Below are 18,500 nucleotides of genomic sequence, written 5' to 3' on the forward strand. Positions count from 1 at the left end.
ATAGAGAGAAATTCAAGGGTGGGTGAGCAGTCTGACTTTCAGACAGGGAAATGTGAAGCTATGTACAAAGGCTAGGGCAAATCAGGCATTTTCCCTATCTTTGAACCAGCAGCAAAACACCCAGTAGCCCTGTCGCCACATTTGGGAAACAGAATGACTTGATGGCAAAATGGAGTTAAGCGATGCTTAGAAGAGTGAATAGAATAAAAGAAATTGTCAGTCTGCATCCCTGGGAGTGTCATGCTGTCTAGACTATAGGATTTTTTTTTTGGGGGGGGGGGGGGAGGAGAATAAATTGTTTTGATTGTTATGGATAAATCAATCAGGCTCATGTTTTGAGCCAAACGGTGATCCTATGTACTCATACTCCGAAATTAATATATGGTAAGTGAGAAACATTACCCACAGGCAGTATAAGGATATTGGATTGATCAGGTATAAAAGAAGAGCAGCTTCTCACCTTAGCAAGGGTGCATCCGCATTGTAGAATTAGTGCAATTTGACACCCCTTTTATTGTCATGGCACATTGCTATGAAATCATGGGAGTTGTAGTTTGGTGAGGTACTAGCACTCTTTGGCAGAAAAGTCAAAAGACCATGTAAAACTGCAACTCCTATTATTCCTTAGCACCGAACCATGGCAGTTAAAGTGCTGTCAAACTACATTAATTCTACCATGTAGATGCACAGCAAGGCACTCTGCCTCCTGTATGCAAAGATGTTGCTGATGATGATCGTCTGGGGATCCCTGCGCTCGACTCCGTCTGCGTCACAAATTCGTTTGGCGGGGACGAGAGACAGGGCCTTCTCAGTGGTGGCCCCTCGGCTATGGAACACCCTTCCTAGGGTCGTTAGATCAACTCCCTTGCTTTTGACTTTCCGAAAAAAAAGTCATAACCTGGCTGTTCAAGCAGGCGTTTGGAAAGGCAGTGTAACAGACGTAGGAATATGGAACAATTGGACTACGAGATTGGATTACGTTTTTATCTAGAAGACGAAATGATTTGCTTTTAGTAGTTTGTTATGGTCTTAATTTATATGTTAATGCTTTAAATGTTTTAAATGCTTTAATGATGTTGTTGGCATTGAATTGTTGCCTTGTGAACCGCCTCGAGTTGTCTAAGGGCTGAGAGGGGCGGTATACAAATGTAGCAAATAAATAAATAATAAATTAATTAAATGTACACACTCTCAGGGTCTTTTCACACTTCACAAAGATGGCACTATCGCTCCCCATTAATTGCCATGATTTAGGAAGGGACGTGTAGTATTCTCAACCAGAAATCAGGCAGAGTGCCTCACTAAATCACATATTGCAGGATTTCACATCAGTTAAATGTGGAGTCACAGTGCTATAACTCTGTAGAGAGACAGGACCCCAGGTCTGGTATGTCCTTATATGAACTTCTTCCTTTGTTAACAAGTTCACAAGAATTCAGTGCCAGACACTGCACCCTGCTTGCATCATTGCCCCCAAAATCCACACAAATACTTTCACCCACCTTTCCTCTGTAAATAAATCCAAGGACAAAGGCGGACACTTCTGCAATGAAGATCACCAGGATAATGACCAGGAACTGAAATGAGAAGTGATGAAGAGAAACAGAGAGAGAAGAGATAAATGTTGACGGCTACATCCTCTTTTGGACAGATGTTTCACATATGTACATATTAGTCCCAAATCTGCACATGCCCACTTTTCTTGACTACTGGTTGTTTTCATGTTTGGTTTATGTTTTATGATGTCTTACATTTTATTGGTTTTATTGTTTTTATACATTTTTATTGTCCATCTGCGACACTCATGAAGTACTTCCGCATTCCCCACATGCTTTGCTGGAGTGCTTTCTGCTGGAGTCTTTTTTATGGCCTCATAAATTAGTTAAATTAGCCTCCCCACACATAGGTGGTACCTAATTTTCCTACTTGACAGATGCAACTGTCTTTCGGGTTGCAAAGGTCGACAACAAGTTACACAATTGGTCGGCCACTCACTCCGACCCGGGCTGCCTTCGAACTCGTGACCTTTTGGTCAGAGTGATCTTAATGCATCTGACACTCAGCCAGCCGCGCCACAATCACTCATGTTTTGTCCCAAACAATGTGGTCTGAAATCCTATTGATTATGAAGAACATAACTTTTAACAGCAGCATTATCTGAATCTACTTTGATAACATTATGTCACAAAATTTGAAAAAAAAAAATCTGTTCCTGGTTTGAAAATACTGTTTTCTGTTTAATTGTGCAGTACTTACTTTTAAAGTAGCTGTTATACTCCAGAAATTTCATATTTTTTGGCTGTCACAAATTATGTTGAATTAGTTGAGATTCTCTGAGATATTAATTGAAAAACTATAGCAAAATGTTCTGCAGGATGTCCCACAAAAACAAAGTTTTTGCACTTTAATAAAAGTTTTCTATGCTTTTATGACAGACCCAATTAGGAAATGACATTTAAAACCCAGGAACAAAAATTGTGTTACATAGTGTAATCTGTCTTTCCTTCTATTTTAGGTATGAACGGGAAAATACAATTATTGCACGAGGCATTTCCAATGATGGATACAGATACTCACCACTCCCAGGCCAACCTTGGACTCTCGGATGGTAGCACAGCAGCCCACCAGCCCAATGATGAACATCACCACTGCCACACAAATGATGATGACCGCTGGCAGGAGGGCGTATTTGTCATGAAGGAAGGGGTCATACTCCTTGTAGGTATTGAGGACATATCCTCCAACATAGGTGAGTCCAACTGCTGCAGTCTTGAAAATAAAAGTACAGTTCATTTCAACAAAGAGCAAAAATGATGTCTTTAGATCATAGCACCCATCTGTTTCCATGTTTTGTGTGCTTTCATGTCATTTTCAACTTATGGCGTTCCTATGATGGAGTTTCCTCAGTAATGTTTGTGCAAGGAGGGTTGAAATTGCCTTCCTCTGAGGCTGAGAGAGTATGATTATTCTAAAAGGTAAACGTTTCCCTTTGACATTAAGTTTAGTTGTGTCTGACTCTGTGTGGTGGTGCTCATCTCCATTTCTAAGCTGAAGAGTCGGCAATGTCTGTAGACACCTCCTAGGTCATGTGGCCAACATGACTGCATGGAGCATCGTTACCTTCCCGCAAATGCAGTAACTATTGATCTACTTACATCTGCATGTTTTCAAACTACTAGGTTGGCAGAAGCTGGGGCTGACAGTGTGAGCTCACCCTGCTCCTTGGATTCGAACCACCAACTCTTCAATCAGCAAGTTCAGCAGCTCAGCAGTTTAACCTGCTGCACCACCAAGGAGTTTCCTCGGTAACGTTTGCGCAGGGATGATTGACACTGCTTTCCTCTGAGGCTGAGAGAGTGTGATTACTCTAAGAGTCTCCCAATTGATTTCTGTTATGACACTATGAGCACCATAACACACCAATATAAATCATAAAGCAGCCCATTTGAAAAATATTGCATGCAAATGTCCATGAACAAATATTTTAAGAAGACCAATTTGGAAGAAACCAAACATGTGAGAAGCAAGGCAGACTCATGTGACACAGGACATGATATCGATTTGTCATGTTATGGCTTTAAGACTTCCTCTTCTGCCCAAATAGCTTGGAAATCCCAGAACCTGTAAGAAACTCAAGTTTCAATCAGTCCTATAGTAAAACCCCACTGAATTTTCTGTACATTTGAATTTACATATACAAGATAATTGCCCTTTTGAAAGGCCAGTTCTATTAAACAGTAGCCAAGAAAGTACAGCTGGTATTTTCCCCATCAAAACAAACTTTCCCAAATGTTTTAAATGCAGATTTTGCCTATCAATCATCAACGCCTTTCCAGTATTTTGAGTAAATAGAAATTGTGTCATTTGGATAAATAGTTAGCCCTCCTATCTACAGGGTTTTTGTTTTGAAAATATTCAAAACAAAACACATTTCGTCATTTAATTTCAGGGACATCATTTCACTATGCCATTGTATATAACCTTTCCGTTTTCTCCCAGTGGCGCAATGAGTTAAACCTTTGTGCCAGCAGGACTGAAGATTGATAGGTCGTAGTTTCGAATCCAGGGAGAGTACGGATGAGCTCCCTCTGTCAGCTCCAGCTCCCCATGCAGGGACATGAGAGACGCCTCCCACAAGGATGGTAAAACATCAAAACATACACATGCCCCCTGGGCAACGTCCTTGCAGACGGCCAATTCTCTCACACCAGAAGCAACTTGCAGTTTCTCAAGTTGCTCCTGACACACACAAAAAAAAGCTGCGAAACATTACACCATGCAAAACTCCAGCTGGGAAGGACTAAAAGCCCAGTCGTTAGTTTGATCATTTTAAATAGTGTTGGGGTATGTTTCCAGCTTCACAAAATGCTCACAAAGTGCTTGCTTTCCTAACAATTATAGAACCATAGTTTTGGAAAAGACCCACAAAGACCATCTAGTCCAACCCATTCTGCCATGCAGAAAAACATAATCAAAGCACTCCCGGGTATCTGGTCTCTGTTTCAAAAACCACAGGGAAAGAGACTCCAACTAGAACTACACTGCCATATAAACTAGTATCTGATCCATTTTGAACTGGATTATATGAGTCTACACTCATATAATCTGGGATCAAAACTGAATTATATGGCAGTGTAGATAAGGCCTCCATCACACTCCCAGACAGCTACATATTCCACTGTCAAACAGCTCTGAATATCAGAAAGTTCTTCATAATATTTTGGTAGAATCTCTTTTCCTGTAATTTGAACCCAAATGATGCTACTGATATACCTGAGGATTTCACTACTTCAGCAATGCAACACTAAAATACATCATCCCAGTCCCATTATAAAAATTTAGGACCAATTTGAGAGCAGTTCGAAAGAAAGCCATTGTGGAGTAGTGGTTAGAGAATTGGGCTATCCATGTTCCAGTTTTCTTTGAGCCATGAACCGCTTGGAAGATGCTGGTCCAGTCGCTCTCTCTCATCCTGAGCTGCCTCATAAGGCCATTGTGAGAAGAAAGTAAAAAGGAGGAAGGAAGAGAGCTATGCATGGCTGCCTTGAGATCATTAGAAGAAAAGCAGAAATATAAATAGAAATCATAAAATAAACCACTAGTAATTTCAGCTTTGGAGGGCATGGCTGCCTGGGGATGCCCAGAATATTTTTGTAATTTGTATTGATTGGTTAGACTTTGCGGTTTTTAGAATCATAGAGAACTTGTGGGCCATCCACTCCAACTCCCTACCAAGAAGCAGGGAAATTGCATTCAAAGCACCCCAACAGATGGCCATCCAGCCTCTGTTTAAAAGCCTCCAAAGAAGGAGCCTCCACCACACTCTGGGGCAGAGAGTTCCACTGCTGAACAGCTCTCACAGTTAGGAAGTTCTTCCTCATGTTCAGGTGGAATCTCCTTTCCTTTAGTTTGAAGTAACTGTTTTGCATCCTACTCTCCAGGGCAGCAGAAAACAAGATTGCTCCCTCGTCCCTATGACTTCCCCTCACATATTTATACATGGCCATCATGTCTCATCTCAGCCTTCTCTTTTTCAGGCTAAACATGCCCAGGTCTATAAGCTGCTCCTCATAGGGCTTGTTCTCCAGACCCTTGATCATTTTAGTCGCCCTCTTCTGGACACATTCCAGCTTATCAACATCTCCCTTCAACTGCGGTGCCCAGAATTGGACACAGTGTGATTCCAGGGTGGTCTGACCAAGGCAGAATAGAGGAGTAGCATGAATTCCCTGGATCTAGAGACTAGACTCCTATGTATGCAGGCCAAAATCCCACTGGCTATTTTTGCCGCCACATGACATTGTTGGCTCATGTTCCCCTTCCTGTCCATGAGGACTCCAAGATTTTTTTCACACATACTGCTGTCGAGCCAGGTGCTCCCCATTCTGTATCTGGCATAGACACTGAGAACCGGGAAGCCCTGGCCCTTGAGCGCTCCAGCTGGAGGTTAGCTGTGACCAGCAGTACTGTAGAATTTGAAAAGGCACGAATGGAGGGTGAAAGAGAGAAACATGCCAAGAGGAAGACGCATCAAGCCAACCCCGACTGAGACCACCTTCCACCCGGAAACCAATGCCCTCAATGCTCCACAGTCACCTACGGACCCACCAGTACACTGATCTTGGAAGACTATCCTACTCAGACAACGAGGGATCGCCTAAGTAAGTTCTATAGTGGAGTGGAGAACCAAATCTTGGTCCCCAGAGTCATAGAAAATGCAAGTGCCCCTGATTCAAATCAGTACTATAAGGAGGAAGGACAGGTTTGCTTTAGACAACCTATTGACTATACCCAAACTCTCCGAAGTTGTTATTAGTCCTCAGATGAGAGAACCTGCCATTTGCTAACATAGCAACTCACCCTGAAAATAAACAGCAACTTTGCAGGGATGACTGGGCATGGAGAGCTAAACACAATGCAAATACATCCATCAGTACAAACACACTGCATGTCTTATATTGATTTTTTGCTACTATTTAAAAACATGCACACACCAGACAAAGTGTAAATCCATATATAACCTATACCTCCTGTTGAGAATCCTCCAACAATTTTCTTTAGCTGTTTCATATCAAATCAATGTGGCCAGTCATACTGCTTCTAAAGTAAGTTCATTTCTTTCTCCACCAAATGGTATCTATTTTTTGCACCATCTTTCAATTATGACAGTCCAAAAGTGGATGTAGTGTGCATAGTCTTGTGTGATGACCCTATGAATCCTTACTAGTCATATTGCCCATTTATTTCCATCCCTCAATAATCAGTATAGAATCATAGAATCAAAGAGTTGGAAGAGACCTCATGGGCCATCCAGTCCAACCCCCTGCCAAGAAGCAGGAAAATCCATTCAAAGCACCCCCACAGATGGCCATCCAAACTGTGTTTAAAAGCCTCAATAGAAAGAGCCTCCACCATACTCTGGGGCAGAGAGTTCCACTGCTGAACGGCTCTCACAGTCAGGAAGTTCTTCCTCATGTTCAGATGGAATCTCCTCTCTTGTAGTTTGAAGCCATTGTTCCGCGTCCTAGTCTCCAAGGAAGCAGAAAACAAGCTTGCTCCCTCCTCCCTGTGGCTTCCTCTCACATATTTATACATGGTTATCATATCTCCTCTCAGCCTTCTCTTCTTCAGGCTAAACATGCCCAGCTCCTTAAGCTGCTCCTCATAGGGCTTGTTCTCCAGATCCTTGATCATTTTAGTCGCCCTCCTCTGGACACATTCCAGCTTGTCAATATCTCTCTTCAATTGTGGTGCCCAGAATTGGACACAATATTCCAAGTGTGGTCTAACCAAAGTGGAATAGAGGGGTAGCATTACTTCCCTAGATCTAGACACTATGCTCCTATTGATGCAGGCCAATATCCCATTGGCTTTTTTTGCCGCCACATCACATTGTTGGCTCATGTTTAACTTGTTGTCCACAAGGAGTCCAAGATCTTTTTCACACTCACTGCTCTCAAGTACGTCCATGCTGTATACAGAGGGACAGTCCCAATGAATGCTGCCCCACTTCTTCAGCTGCTTTTAAATGTTCCAGTTATTGCCTCTTCCTCCCACTTTCCCCCTTAGTTCTCTTCACACCACAACTACTGCAAACTGAGTGCTAAGTGTAAAAATACTTTGAGCTCCATTAGGCAGGGAGGAGGCAGAAGCGTCCCCTTTACTGTAGATTCAGGCAAAAGCAAACTGAAGTCCCTCCTAATACATTTTACCACCTTGACCACACTCTGATCTTACTTGGCCATGCATGTCTCAGTTTGTGAGATGTCAGAAGGCACATGCTGTATGATGTCTTAACAGCCAGGTGTGATCCTTATTTAGAATTTAAATCTTTTGCACCCTTCCCTCTTAAAGCTCATTAATACCTTAACTGCTTGTGAACACAAGCTATACTTTCCTCCCAGAAAAGCAGGTTTGCTGCAACTTACTCATCACTGTATTTTTCACAGGTGAAAGGGAGGGAGAGGGCACAGGCAGTGTGTGGGTAGGACTTAAGAACTCCCCCTTTTCTCTAGGGCTGTAGAACAGTGGTTCCCAACCTTTATTCATTTATTTGTTTTGGACTTCAGCTCCCACAATTCCTAACAGCTGGTAAGATGGCTGGGATTTCTGGGAGTTAAAGTCCAAAACACCTGGAGGACCAAAGGCTGGGAATCACTGCTGTGGAACGAATGTATCTGACACCACTTTAACTGCCTTGAGTCAATGTTATAGAATTATAGGAGTTGCCGTTTATAATGTCTTTAGCCTTCTCTGCCAAGGAGTGTTGGTGCCTTACCAAACTACAACTCACAGAATCCCACAGCATTGAGCCATGGCAGTTAAAGTGGTGCCAAATTGCATTAATTCCACATGTAAATGCACACAAGATCAGTATTTCTCAAACTTCGGTCTTTGGGATTTCGTCTCCCAGAATCCCTGACCACTGGCCAAGGCAGCTGAGTATGGGAATTATTGCTCTAAATCACGTGTGTCAAACTCAAGGCCTGCGGGCTGAATCTGGCCTTCCATGTCATTTGATGCAGCCCTTCAGATGCTGGACTACAACTTCTGTATTTCACATCATTAGACATCATGACTAGAGCTGATGAGAGTTGCAAAATGATCAAGGTTCTGGGAAACAAGCCCCATGAGGAGCAGCTTAAAGAGCTGGGCATGTTTAGCCTGTAGAAGAGAAGGCTGAGAGGAGACATGATGAGGACCATATATAAATATGTGAGGGGAAATTATAGGGAGGAGGGAGAAAGTTTTGTTTTTGGTTTTTTTGCTGTCCTGGTGACTAGGACGTGGAGCAATGGCTTCAAACTACAGGAAAGGAGATTCCACCTGAACATTAGAAATAACTTCCTGACTGTGAGAGCTGTTCAGCAGTGGAACTCTCTGCCCCAGAGTATGGTGGAGTCTCCTTCTATTAAGGCTTTTAAACACAGACTGGATGGCCATCTGTGGGGAGTGCTTTGAATGGATTTTCCTGCTTCTTGGCAGGGGGTTGGACTGGATGGCCCACGAGGTCTCTTCCAACTCTATGTTTCTATGATACAATGATATCTGGAAGGCTGCAGGTTTAGTCAGGACAGTGCGGATTGAATTTAGATACAAGGTTTGTAGATATGATGTCCACATAGCAGATAATAGAAAACAATGGGAGATGATGTTCAATATAATATCTGGGAACCTAAATTTGGTGTAAGCTAAAGAGAACCAACTCCTATGTAAAAATACATAGTTGACCCTATGTATCCATGGATTCAGCAGATCTTTGAAGGCAACCATAAGGCTGATGTGGACCAACATGAACCTTTGCTCTAAATCAGTGGTTCCCAACCTCTTTTTGACCAGGGACCACTTGACCAGGGACCACTTTGACCAGTGACCACTCTTCAACATTAGTACTAAAAGGGTTACGAATCAGTTGTTGGTCAACTTTAGATTCAGTTTGGGGTGCTGATTCAGAAAATTGCATTAGATTGATCACATCAGCTCTAGTTTCTGATACAGAACATATGCCATGGTCAGCGACAGGGAAGGAGTATCAAGCGGCATGAAAGGAACAGAAATAAAATAAAATAAAGAGGAAGTAGGCTCACGGACCAGATTTTCGTCCTCACAGTCCACTGGTGGTCCGCAGCCCACAGGGTATGAACCACTGCTCTAAATGTTCCTCTACCCTGAGAAACAAAAGGATTGACCTCTTTGGATGTTCAAATCTGTCAGGTTTTACAATGTAATGTAATATAGCTGAGTCATGCACAGCTAATGGGCTTCTATTGGAAATGCTGAGTCATTCATTCACTGTATATAGAGAATTATTTGGGGAATGTGTTCTGGCCTAGTCCAGGTGATTGTGAATGATGTAATCCTGGGTCTGAGTTAAGTTAATGAGTTGGGAACCAAACAGAGTTTGCTATGTGTAATTGTATAGAATTGTATATAAGGAAGTCATGTACAGTGTATTCTCTCTCCTTGTGCTGTGATGTTGTTCGTCGAAGGCTATATGTAATTAAAGAACCTGTCTGCTACGACAAGATTTAACTGTATGCTGTGGTAAGTTTGTAATATCATCTAGACTGGGGGAAAGACAATGGTAAAACTGACAATGGCTGGGCATGTGCTCAAGTGTCTGTAAAAGGTTCCAGAGTGACTGCAGGCTGTGGGAGCAGTTGACTGAAAATACTGTGCAGGAAGAAGCTACTGGAAAGCGCTGAAGTTGTGCAACTGATCTGCTGCTGAATTGTGAAGTTAATCTCAACAAAATCTGATGGTGAGAAACCCTCTTCTCCTTTCATGGAAAGAATAACTCACACTCTCTTTCCTGCCAAAGCATGAAGTAATGGTGTGATTTCACAGCCATACTGTTCAGTTTTCCTACTCTTAAGTCTAAAAGACAAACAGAAATGATTCTAATGTTTAAATAGCTACCTCCCCAAATGGCACGCACCCTCTCTCTCTTACATATACCTTCTTTCCTAGAGTCACGAACTGAGACTTCCGCTAAAGAGACTACACAATGTTTCCTGGCACAATGTGTTGTGTAGCATAAAGAAATTCTGGGAATAGGACACAGGGGATAATTTAGTGAACCCTCATTAGGTTCTGGGACAATGCGACACCATGAGAAGATGACAAACTGTGGAGGAAACAAATGCTTTTCAAAAGCTAGAAGGATCTATGTAACATAAAAAGAGCAGGGCACATGTAACTTGTAGTGGCCCAAAATGTGAGCATTTTTATGTCAAGAACCCCAATAAAAAACAAGCAGCAAAGCCATGTGGGCTTATGGCACTCTTCAGCCAAGCGTTCTTGAACCAGAGGCCCATTTGATTCAGATATGGGACAGAAATGAGAATGGTTTCCTTAGGCAACCCTCCCAAGTGTTTACTCAATCCTCCTGGCTAAAAGCCCAGAAACCGCTTAACTTGACAAAGTCCTTTCACAGTTAGATTATTTGCAAATGTCCTCATTATGTCTATATCAAAAGGGGTGACTATTCACAGATAGTTTGCCTCCGGGCAATTTTCCAACTTGGCACCTTCCAAATGTGTTGAAATACAAATCCTATGGTCCCCAACCAAGTTTGGAAGTCCAAGCTGGGGGCAGACAGTGGGGAAACTTGAGTTTTCTTAGACAAATGGCTTGAAAGGGCTTTGTTTTGTGTTTGGAGGAGGGACAACTGGATCAAGTTTGTGGGAGCCTTGTATTCTTTGGAGCTGCTCTTTGCAATGTGCTTTTTTGTGATAGGAGCAACTTCAGAAACTGCAAGTTGATTCTGGTGTGAGATAATTGGCCATCTGCAAGGACATAGCCCAGGCACTCCCAGATGTTTTACCATCCCGTGAGAGGCTTCTCTCATGTCCCTGCATGGGAAGCTGGAGCTGACAGATGGGAGCTCACCCCACTCCCCAGATTCAAACCACCAACCTTTCGGTCAGCAGTCCTGCCGGCACAAGGGTTTAACCCATTGTGCTACTAGAAGCTCCTTGCAATACACTTATTCTTCAGAATTGGTGCTAGTAGGAATTTCCCCCCTCATGTCAAATGCAATGAACTTATTGTTTTCAGGGACCACAATGAAATCAAAAGTGAAGACTCTTCCTCTCGTGCCATGCAATTGATGTGACCTCCTCCATCTCACTGTCATCTCAACTACTGTAATGATAAAATTAAACTATATTTATCAAGACAGGAGGAAAGTCCCTGGGAATATTAGGAAATTCTTTTTTTAAAATAATCTTTATTGAAGATTTTCTTTAAAATCATTTAAAATCCTTAAGGCAAAGGGAACAGCAACAAAACAAAACAATATAAAATTAAAAAGCAAAAGAAAAAATAAAACTAAAAGGAAAAAGAACATCGGGACATTTCCAGTTCTTTTTGTTTTGATTTTCCTTGCATGTTCATGGCTTTGCATTCAAACTCTTTCTTGTGTTCCTTCCTTTCAGTAACTGCTTTGCCCTAATTTCTACTAAGCTCTTTTTAATGATTATTTTGGAATTATAGTCAAAGTGTTAAAGTGCTTTAATGATATTACGCTAATGAAACATTAGGGTCATTTTCTTTTATTGCTAGCATTCCTCTTTCACTTGCTTGACTTCTAGTGCATCTAGGTTCTTCTCATGAAGAGGGAATCCTGAAATTTGTTGGAAATGATCACTTCAGCTAGCTCTGGTATAGCATAACCAAGCAACCATGGAGAAGTATGTTTCATTTTGGACACCTCGGTGGCCTGCAGTAATTTGGAGACCATATAGGGAAATGCCATTTAATGGAATCCATCTATCTATCTATCTATCTATCTATCTATCTATCTATCTATCTAAAAATGCTCTGTGTATAATGAGTACCTTAAAAACAAAAGAACCAATGAACGAAATCACACCAAATTTGGCAACAAACCGTCTCACAACACAAGGAGTGACCATCACTCAAAAAATTAGGATTTCGTCATTTGGGAGTTGTAGTTGCTGGGATTTATAGTTCACCTACAATCAAAGAGCATTCTGAACTCCATCAATGATGGAATTGAACCAAACTTGGCACACAGAACTCCCATGAGCAACAGAAAATACTGGAAGGGTTTGGTGGGCATTGACTTTGAGTTTGGAAGTTGTAGTTCACCTACATCCAGAGATCACTGTGTACTCAAAGAATGATGGATCTGGACCAAACTTGGCACGAATACGCAATACGCCCAAATATGAACACAGATGGAATTTGGGGAAAATAGACCTTGACATTTGGGAGTTGTAGTTACTGGGATTTATAGTTCACCTACAATCAGAGCATTCTGAACCCCACCAATGACAGAATCGGTGCAAACTTCCCACACAGAATCCCTATGACCAACAGAAAATACTTAAGGCCATCCAATCCAACTCCCTTCATCAGGGCAAGAAAACGTAATCAAAGTCCTCCTGACAAAGAGCCATCCAGCCATAGATATAGATAGATATGATTCACAGAGAGAGAGAGATATAGTATCATAGATTTGAAAGGGACCCTTAAAGAAGGACAATGATATGTTGCATGTTCCAGGGTGGGCAAACCAGACACTCTCCACATCAACACTGACAAAGAAACAGCAAGAAATACTGTTTATCCACAAGCATAAAGAAATTACGTATATTAGAAACCAACACTTTCTCATTACTTTATTTTCCAGATCAACAGACTGGGCCACAGCAACACGTGGCACTATATATTTTTTAGCAACTTGGGGAGGAACATTATTATTATTTTCAAGCTTTCATACACCTTTTCCCTCTCTTTGTTTTCTTCCTCCTTTGCTTTTCCTCATACATCTTCCCCCTTCTTTCTGTCCTTTCTCTTCCTTTCTTCCTTCAACTCTTTTCTTACATTCCTTTCTTTTCTCTTTTTCTCTTTCTTCCCTCCCTCTCATTCCTTCCCTTCTTTCCCTAGTTTTTCTTTCTTACCCCTACCTCCTGTCTCCCTTTGCCCCTCTTTTTCTACTTCCTTCCTTTCCCCTACTTTCCTTTTTCCCTTCACAGTCATGTTACCTAGCAGCAGCCAAGCCCCTTCATTCCCTTTCTTTCCCATTCACATCACAGAGGGCCACTTCACCTAGGCACAGCCAATATACATTGCTCTTTTTCTTTCCCTCTGCTCTGAGTCTGAAAAGGGTGGCTTTTTAGTTCAAACCCCTCAATTAAGTTGGATAACAGAGGGTCTTGTGTGCCAAGTTTGGTCTGGATCCATCAAGCCACAAAGGAGCCTTTGTGATACAAACCAATAAACCTGCAAACAACCTACATGCATATATAGATTTGGAGCTAGGATTCGCTTAAGTTAGACAGATAAAACAGGGTGTGCCAGCAGACTCTCTGGAGGTGGTTTGCATGTAAAAATGCAGAGTGGGAGATGGGAAAATGCAATTCCAACCATATTTATTGTAAATCTTGCTTGACTTGAACAGGTCTGCAAACTATTTCAGCTGCCTTCTGCATGAAAAAAATGTGCAGCTTCAGAACAAAGACTGGTTTGAGATGGAAGCTCAAAAATGAATCTTCCATGAGAAGATTTCTCCATATATATGCGTAAGAATATGTGCATGACTATGGCCAGTAAAAATTATTCATCTTCAGCCTTCTTTCCGATCGCAAAAGTCAGCAAGTCTAATTTTCCTGGTAGGGCAAGAAGAGTAATTCATACTCCAAGAAGATAACAAAATGGAATTTCGAGTACTAGAAATGAATGAATGGTTGATGAACCAGAGGCCCTAAAGATACTTTTGGTTCTGGTTATGAATGCAAATCGTTTTTGCACTTTGTGCTACAAATGATCAAGCTCAGTTTGGGGTTGGCATTCTTGCTTCTGCCTTCTTGGAGGAAACTTAGGCATGAAGGACATTACTGTACAAACAGAGGGGATGACCCCAAACTCTCAGGGAAAATGGAAGGAATTCCAGAACATACTGTTTCAGTTTGCTTTAGAAACCCTTCATTCAAGAAGTTGTGTAAAGCACCCAAATCTACACAGCCTTTGTAAGTTTGTCTAAAAAGCTTCATGCCCCAGGGCCTTTGAGCAAGACACATTCTATCTGTTAACTTTATACACACTTCCGTTTTAAAAGCAGCGGATGGAAACCAACACATCAATCCTTTCCCAGCCCTAGATGTATTTCCAGGACAAGAGGAGTACATAGTTCAGTGTTCAACATTTTGTAGATAGATGCACACATCATCCGTCTGTCTCAATTTGGAAGGAAAACATCTCACTTTCTTATCTGCTTTCAAAACATTCCAGCTTTCCTCTCCTCTTTCCACTTTCCCCCTTTGTCCTCAGCTTATATATATTGGTGCAAACTGAGTTCAAAGTGTAAAGGTAGTTAGTACTCCATTCATTCAGTGGAGAGAAGTTGAGGATTTTACCCTTCCCAGTAGCCTCAGGACTCATCTACACTACCATATAATGCAGTTTAATACCACATTTATGGTCACAGTGGACACATAATGCATTTCAGTGCCGTTAAACTGCATTATATGGCTGTGTAGATGGGGCTTAGAGCAGGTTATTATCCTGACCACACTCTGATGTTACTTGGCCACACAATTTTCATTAGCAAAATGTTAGTGGCTTTAGTTCGTGCTTGGATCTGAGTCTTATCTTAGCCCCCTCCCATACAGCTGTATAAAATCCAAATTGAACTGGATTGTATGGCAGTGTGGACTTAGATAACCCAGATCAAAGCAGATCTGTCTGGATATTCTGGGTTATATGGATGTGTGGAAGGGCCCTTAGAAGCCAAGCAGGGTCAGTCTTGGCTAGTTGTTGTTGTTCATTCGTTCAGTCGTCTCCAACTCTTCGTGACCTCATGGACCAGCCTACGCCAGAGCTCCCTGTCGGCCGTTACCACCCCCAGCTCCCTCAAGGTCAGTCCAGTCACTTCAAGGATGCCATCCATCCATCTTGCCCTTGGTCGGCCCCTCTTCCTTTTGCCTTCCACTTTCCCCAGCATTATTGTCTTCTCTAGGCTTTCCTGTCTCCTCATGATGTGGCCAAAGTACTTCAACTTTGTCTCTAGTATCTTTCCCTCCAGTGAGCAGTCGGGCTTTATTTCCTGGAGGATGGACTGGTTGGATCTTCTCGCAGTCCAAGGCACTCTCAGCACTTTCCTCCAACACCACAGCTCAAAAGCATCGATCTTCCTTCGCTCAGCCTTCCCTAAGGTCCAGCTCTCACATCCGTAGGTTACTACAGGGAATACCATGGCTTTGACTAGGCGGATCTTGGTTGCCAGTCTGATGTCTCTACTCTTCACTATTTTATCGAGACTGGACATTGCTCTCCTCCCAAGAAGTAAGTGTCTTCTGATTTCCTGGCCACAGTCTGCATCTGCAGTAATCTTTGCACCTAGAAATACAAAGTCTGTCACGGCCTCCACGGTTTCTCCCTCTATTTTCCAGTTGTCAATCATTCTTGTTGCCATAATCTTGGTTTTTTTGACGTTTAGCTGCAACCCGGCTTTTGCGCTTTCTTCTTTCACCTTGATTAGAAGGCTCCTCAGCTCCTCCTCGCTTTCGGCCATCAGAGTGGTGTCATCTGCATATCTGAGGTTGTTAATGTTTCTTCCAGCAATTTTCACCCCAGCTTTGCATTCATCCAGCCCCGCACATCGCATGATGTGTTCTGCATACAAGTTAAAAAGGTTGGGTGAGAGTATGCAGCCTTGCCGTACGCCTTTCCCAATCTTGAACCAGTCTGTTGTTCCGTGGTCAGTTCTGAGTGTTGCTACTTGGTCCTTGTACAGATTCCTCAGGAGAGAGACAAGGTGGCTTGGGATGCCCATCCCACCAAGAACTTGCCACAATTTATTATGATCCACACAGTCAAAGGCTTTAGAATAGTCAATGAAGCCGAAGTAGATGTTTTTCTGAAACTCCCTGCCTTTCTCCATTATCCAGCGGATATTGGCAATCTGGTCTCTCGTTCCTCTGCCTTTTCTAAACCCAGCTTGAACATCTGGCAACTCTCGCTCCATGTATTGCTGGAGTCTTCCTTGCAGGATCTTGAGCATTACCTTACTGGCATGAGAAATAAGGGCCACTGTACGGAAGTTGGAGCAGTCTTTCGCATTTCCCTTTTTTGGTATGGGGATATAAGTTGATTTTTTCCAGTCTGATGGCCATTCTTGTGTTTTCCATATTTGCTGGCAAATGGCATGCATCACCTTGACAGCATCATCTTTTAAGATTTTAAACAGTTCAGCTGGGATCCCATCATCTCCTGCTGCCTTGTTGTTAGCAATGCTTCTTAAGGCCCATTCAACCTCACTCCTCAGGATGTCTGGTTCTAATTCATTCACCACACCGTCAAAGCTATCCTCGATATTGTTATCCTTCCTATACAGATCTTCTGTATAGTCTCGCCACCTTCTCTTGATCTCTTCAGCTTCTGTTAGGTCCCTGCCATCTTTGTTTCTTATCATACCAATTTTTGCCTGAAATTTACCTCCAATGTTTCTAATTTTCTGGAAGAGGTCTCTTGTCCTTCCTATTCTGTTGTCTTCTTCCACTTCCATGCATTGCTTATTTAAAAATAGTTCCTTATCTCTTCTGGCTAACCTCTGGAATTGCGCATTTAACTGGGCATATCTCCCCTTTTCACTGTTTCCTTTTGCTTTCCTCCTTTCTTGGGCTATTTCCAGTGTCTCAGCAGACAACCATTTTGCCTTCTTGGTTTTCTTTTTCTTTGGAACGTACTTTGTTGCTGCCTCCTGAACAATGTCGCGGACTTCTGTCCATAGTTCTTCTGGGACTCTGTTTACTAAATCTAGTCCTTCAAATCTGTTCTTCACTTCCACTGTATATTCGCTAGGAATGTTAGTGAGATCATATCTAACTGGTCTGTGTATTTTCCCTGATCTCTTTAGTTTTATTCTAAATTGGGCAATAAGAAGTTCGTGATCTGAGCTACAGTCAGCCCCAGGTCTTGTTTTCACCGACTGGATGGATGTCCGCCACCTTTGGCTGCAAAGGATGTAGTCAATCTGATTTCGGTGTTGACCATCTGGTGAAGTCCATGTATAAAGCCGTCTTTTAGGTTGTTGGAAGAGAGTATTCGTTATACACAGCGAGTTTTCCTGGCAGAATTCTATCAGCCTGCGTCCCGCTTCATTTTGTTCTCCCAGCCCATGCTTGCCTGTGATCCCAGTTGTCATTTGACTTCCCACCTTGGCATTCCAGTCTCCTGTAATGAAAATAATGTCTCTTTTTGGTGTATTATCCAGTAGGTCCTGCAGATCCTCATAGAACTGATCTACTTCTGCTTCTTCAGCAGCTGTGGTTGGGGCGTATATTTGGATCACTGTGATGTTGAAAGGCTTTCCTTGCACTCGAATTGAGATCATTCTGTCATTTTTTGGGTTGTATCCAAGCACTGCTTTAGCGAATTTCTTATTAATTATGAAGGCTACTCCATTTCTTCGATGTTCCTCTTGTCCACAGTAGTAGATCTGGTGGTCATCTGATGTGAAGTGGCCCATTCCAGTCCATTTCAGTTCGCTAATCCCCAGAATGTCTATCTTTAGTCTTGACATCTCACCAATAACAACATCCAATTTGCCCTGGCTCATAGATCTTACATTCCAGGTTCCTATGGTGTGTTGATCTTTAGAGCATCGGATTTGTCGTTCGCCTCCAGTACCGTCGGCCGCTAGCCTTCCTTTCGGCTTTGAGCTAGCTGCGTCATCACATCTGGGGCTAGTTGAACTTATCCTCTGCTCCTCCCCAGTAGCATTTTGGCCATCTTCCGACCTGGGAGTCCCATCTTCCAATGGCATACCGACATATCTCTGGTTGTACTGGTCCATTTAGTTTTCTTGGCAAGGATACTGGAGTGGTTTGCCATTGCCTTCCCCAGGGATCACGCTTGGTCTGACCTCTCTGCCACAACCGTCCCGTCTTGGGTGGCCCTTCACGGTTTCGCTCATGACATCATTGAGGTGCTCAAGCTCCAGCGCCCCGACAAGGCGGTGATCCTTTGCT

At 42.6% G+C, this 18,500-nt stretch overlaps 1 protein-coding gene across 1 annotated transcript in view; it reads right to left on the minus strand.

Annotated features, from left to right (window-relative positions):
* LOC132766880 (tetraspanin-36-like) overlaps positions 1 to 18,500 on the minus strand; it is a 43,134-nt gene that overhangs the window by 10,475 nt on the left and 14,159 nt on the right. Inside the window, exons 2-3 of the mRNA XM_060761268.2 lie at positions 2,578 to 2,769; positions 1,503 to 1,577 (exon numbers count right to left, since the gene is read on the minus strand). Of these exons, the coding sequence (XP_060617251.1) occupies positions 1,503 to 1,577; positions 2,578 to 2,769 (267 nt within the window). The remainder of the gene's footprint in view (positions 1 to 1,502; positions 1,578 to 2,577; positions 2,770 to 18,500) is intronic.

The sequence above is a fragment of the Anolis sagrei genome, chromosome 2 (genome assembly GCF_037176765.1).
Source record: "Anolis sagrei isolate rAnoSag1 chromosome 2, rAnoSag1.mat, whole genome shotgun sequence".
NCBI lineage: Eukaryota > Metazoa > Chordata > Lepidosauria > Squamata > Dactyloidae > Anolis > Anolis sagrei.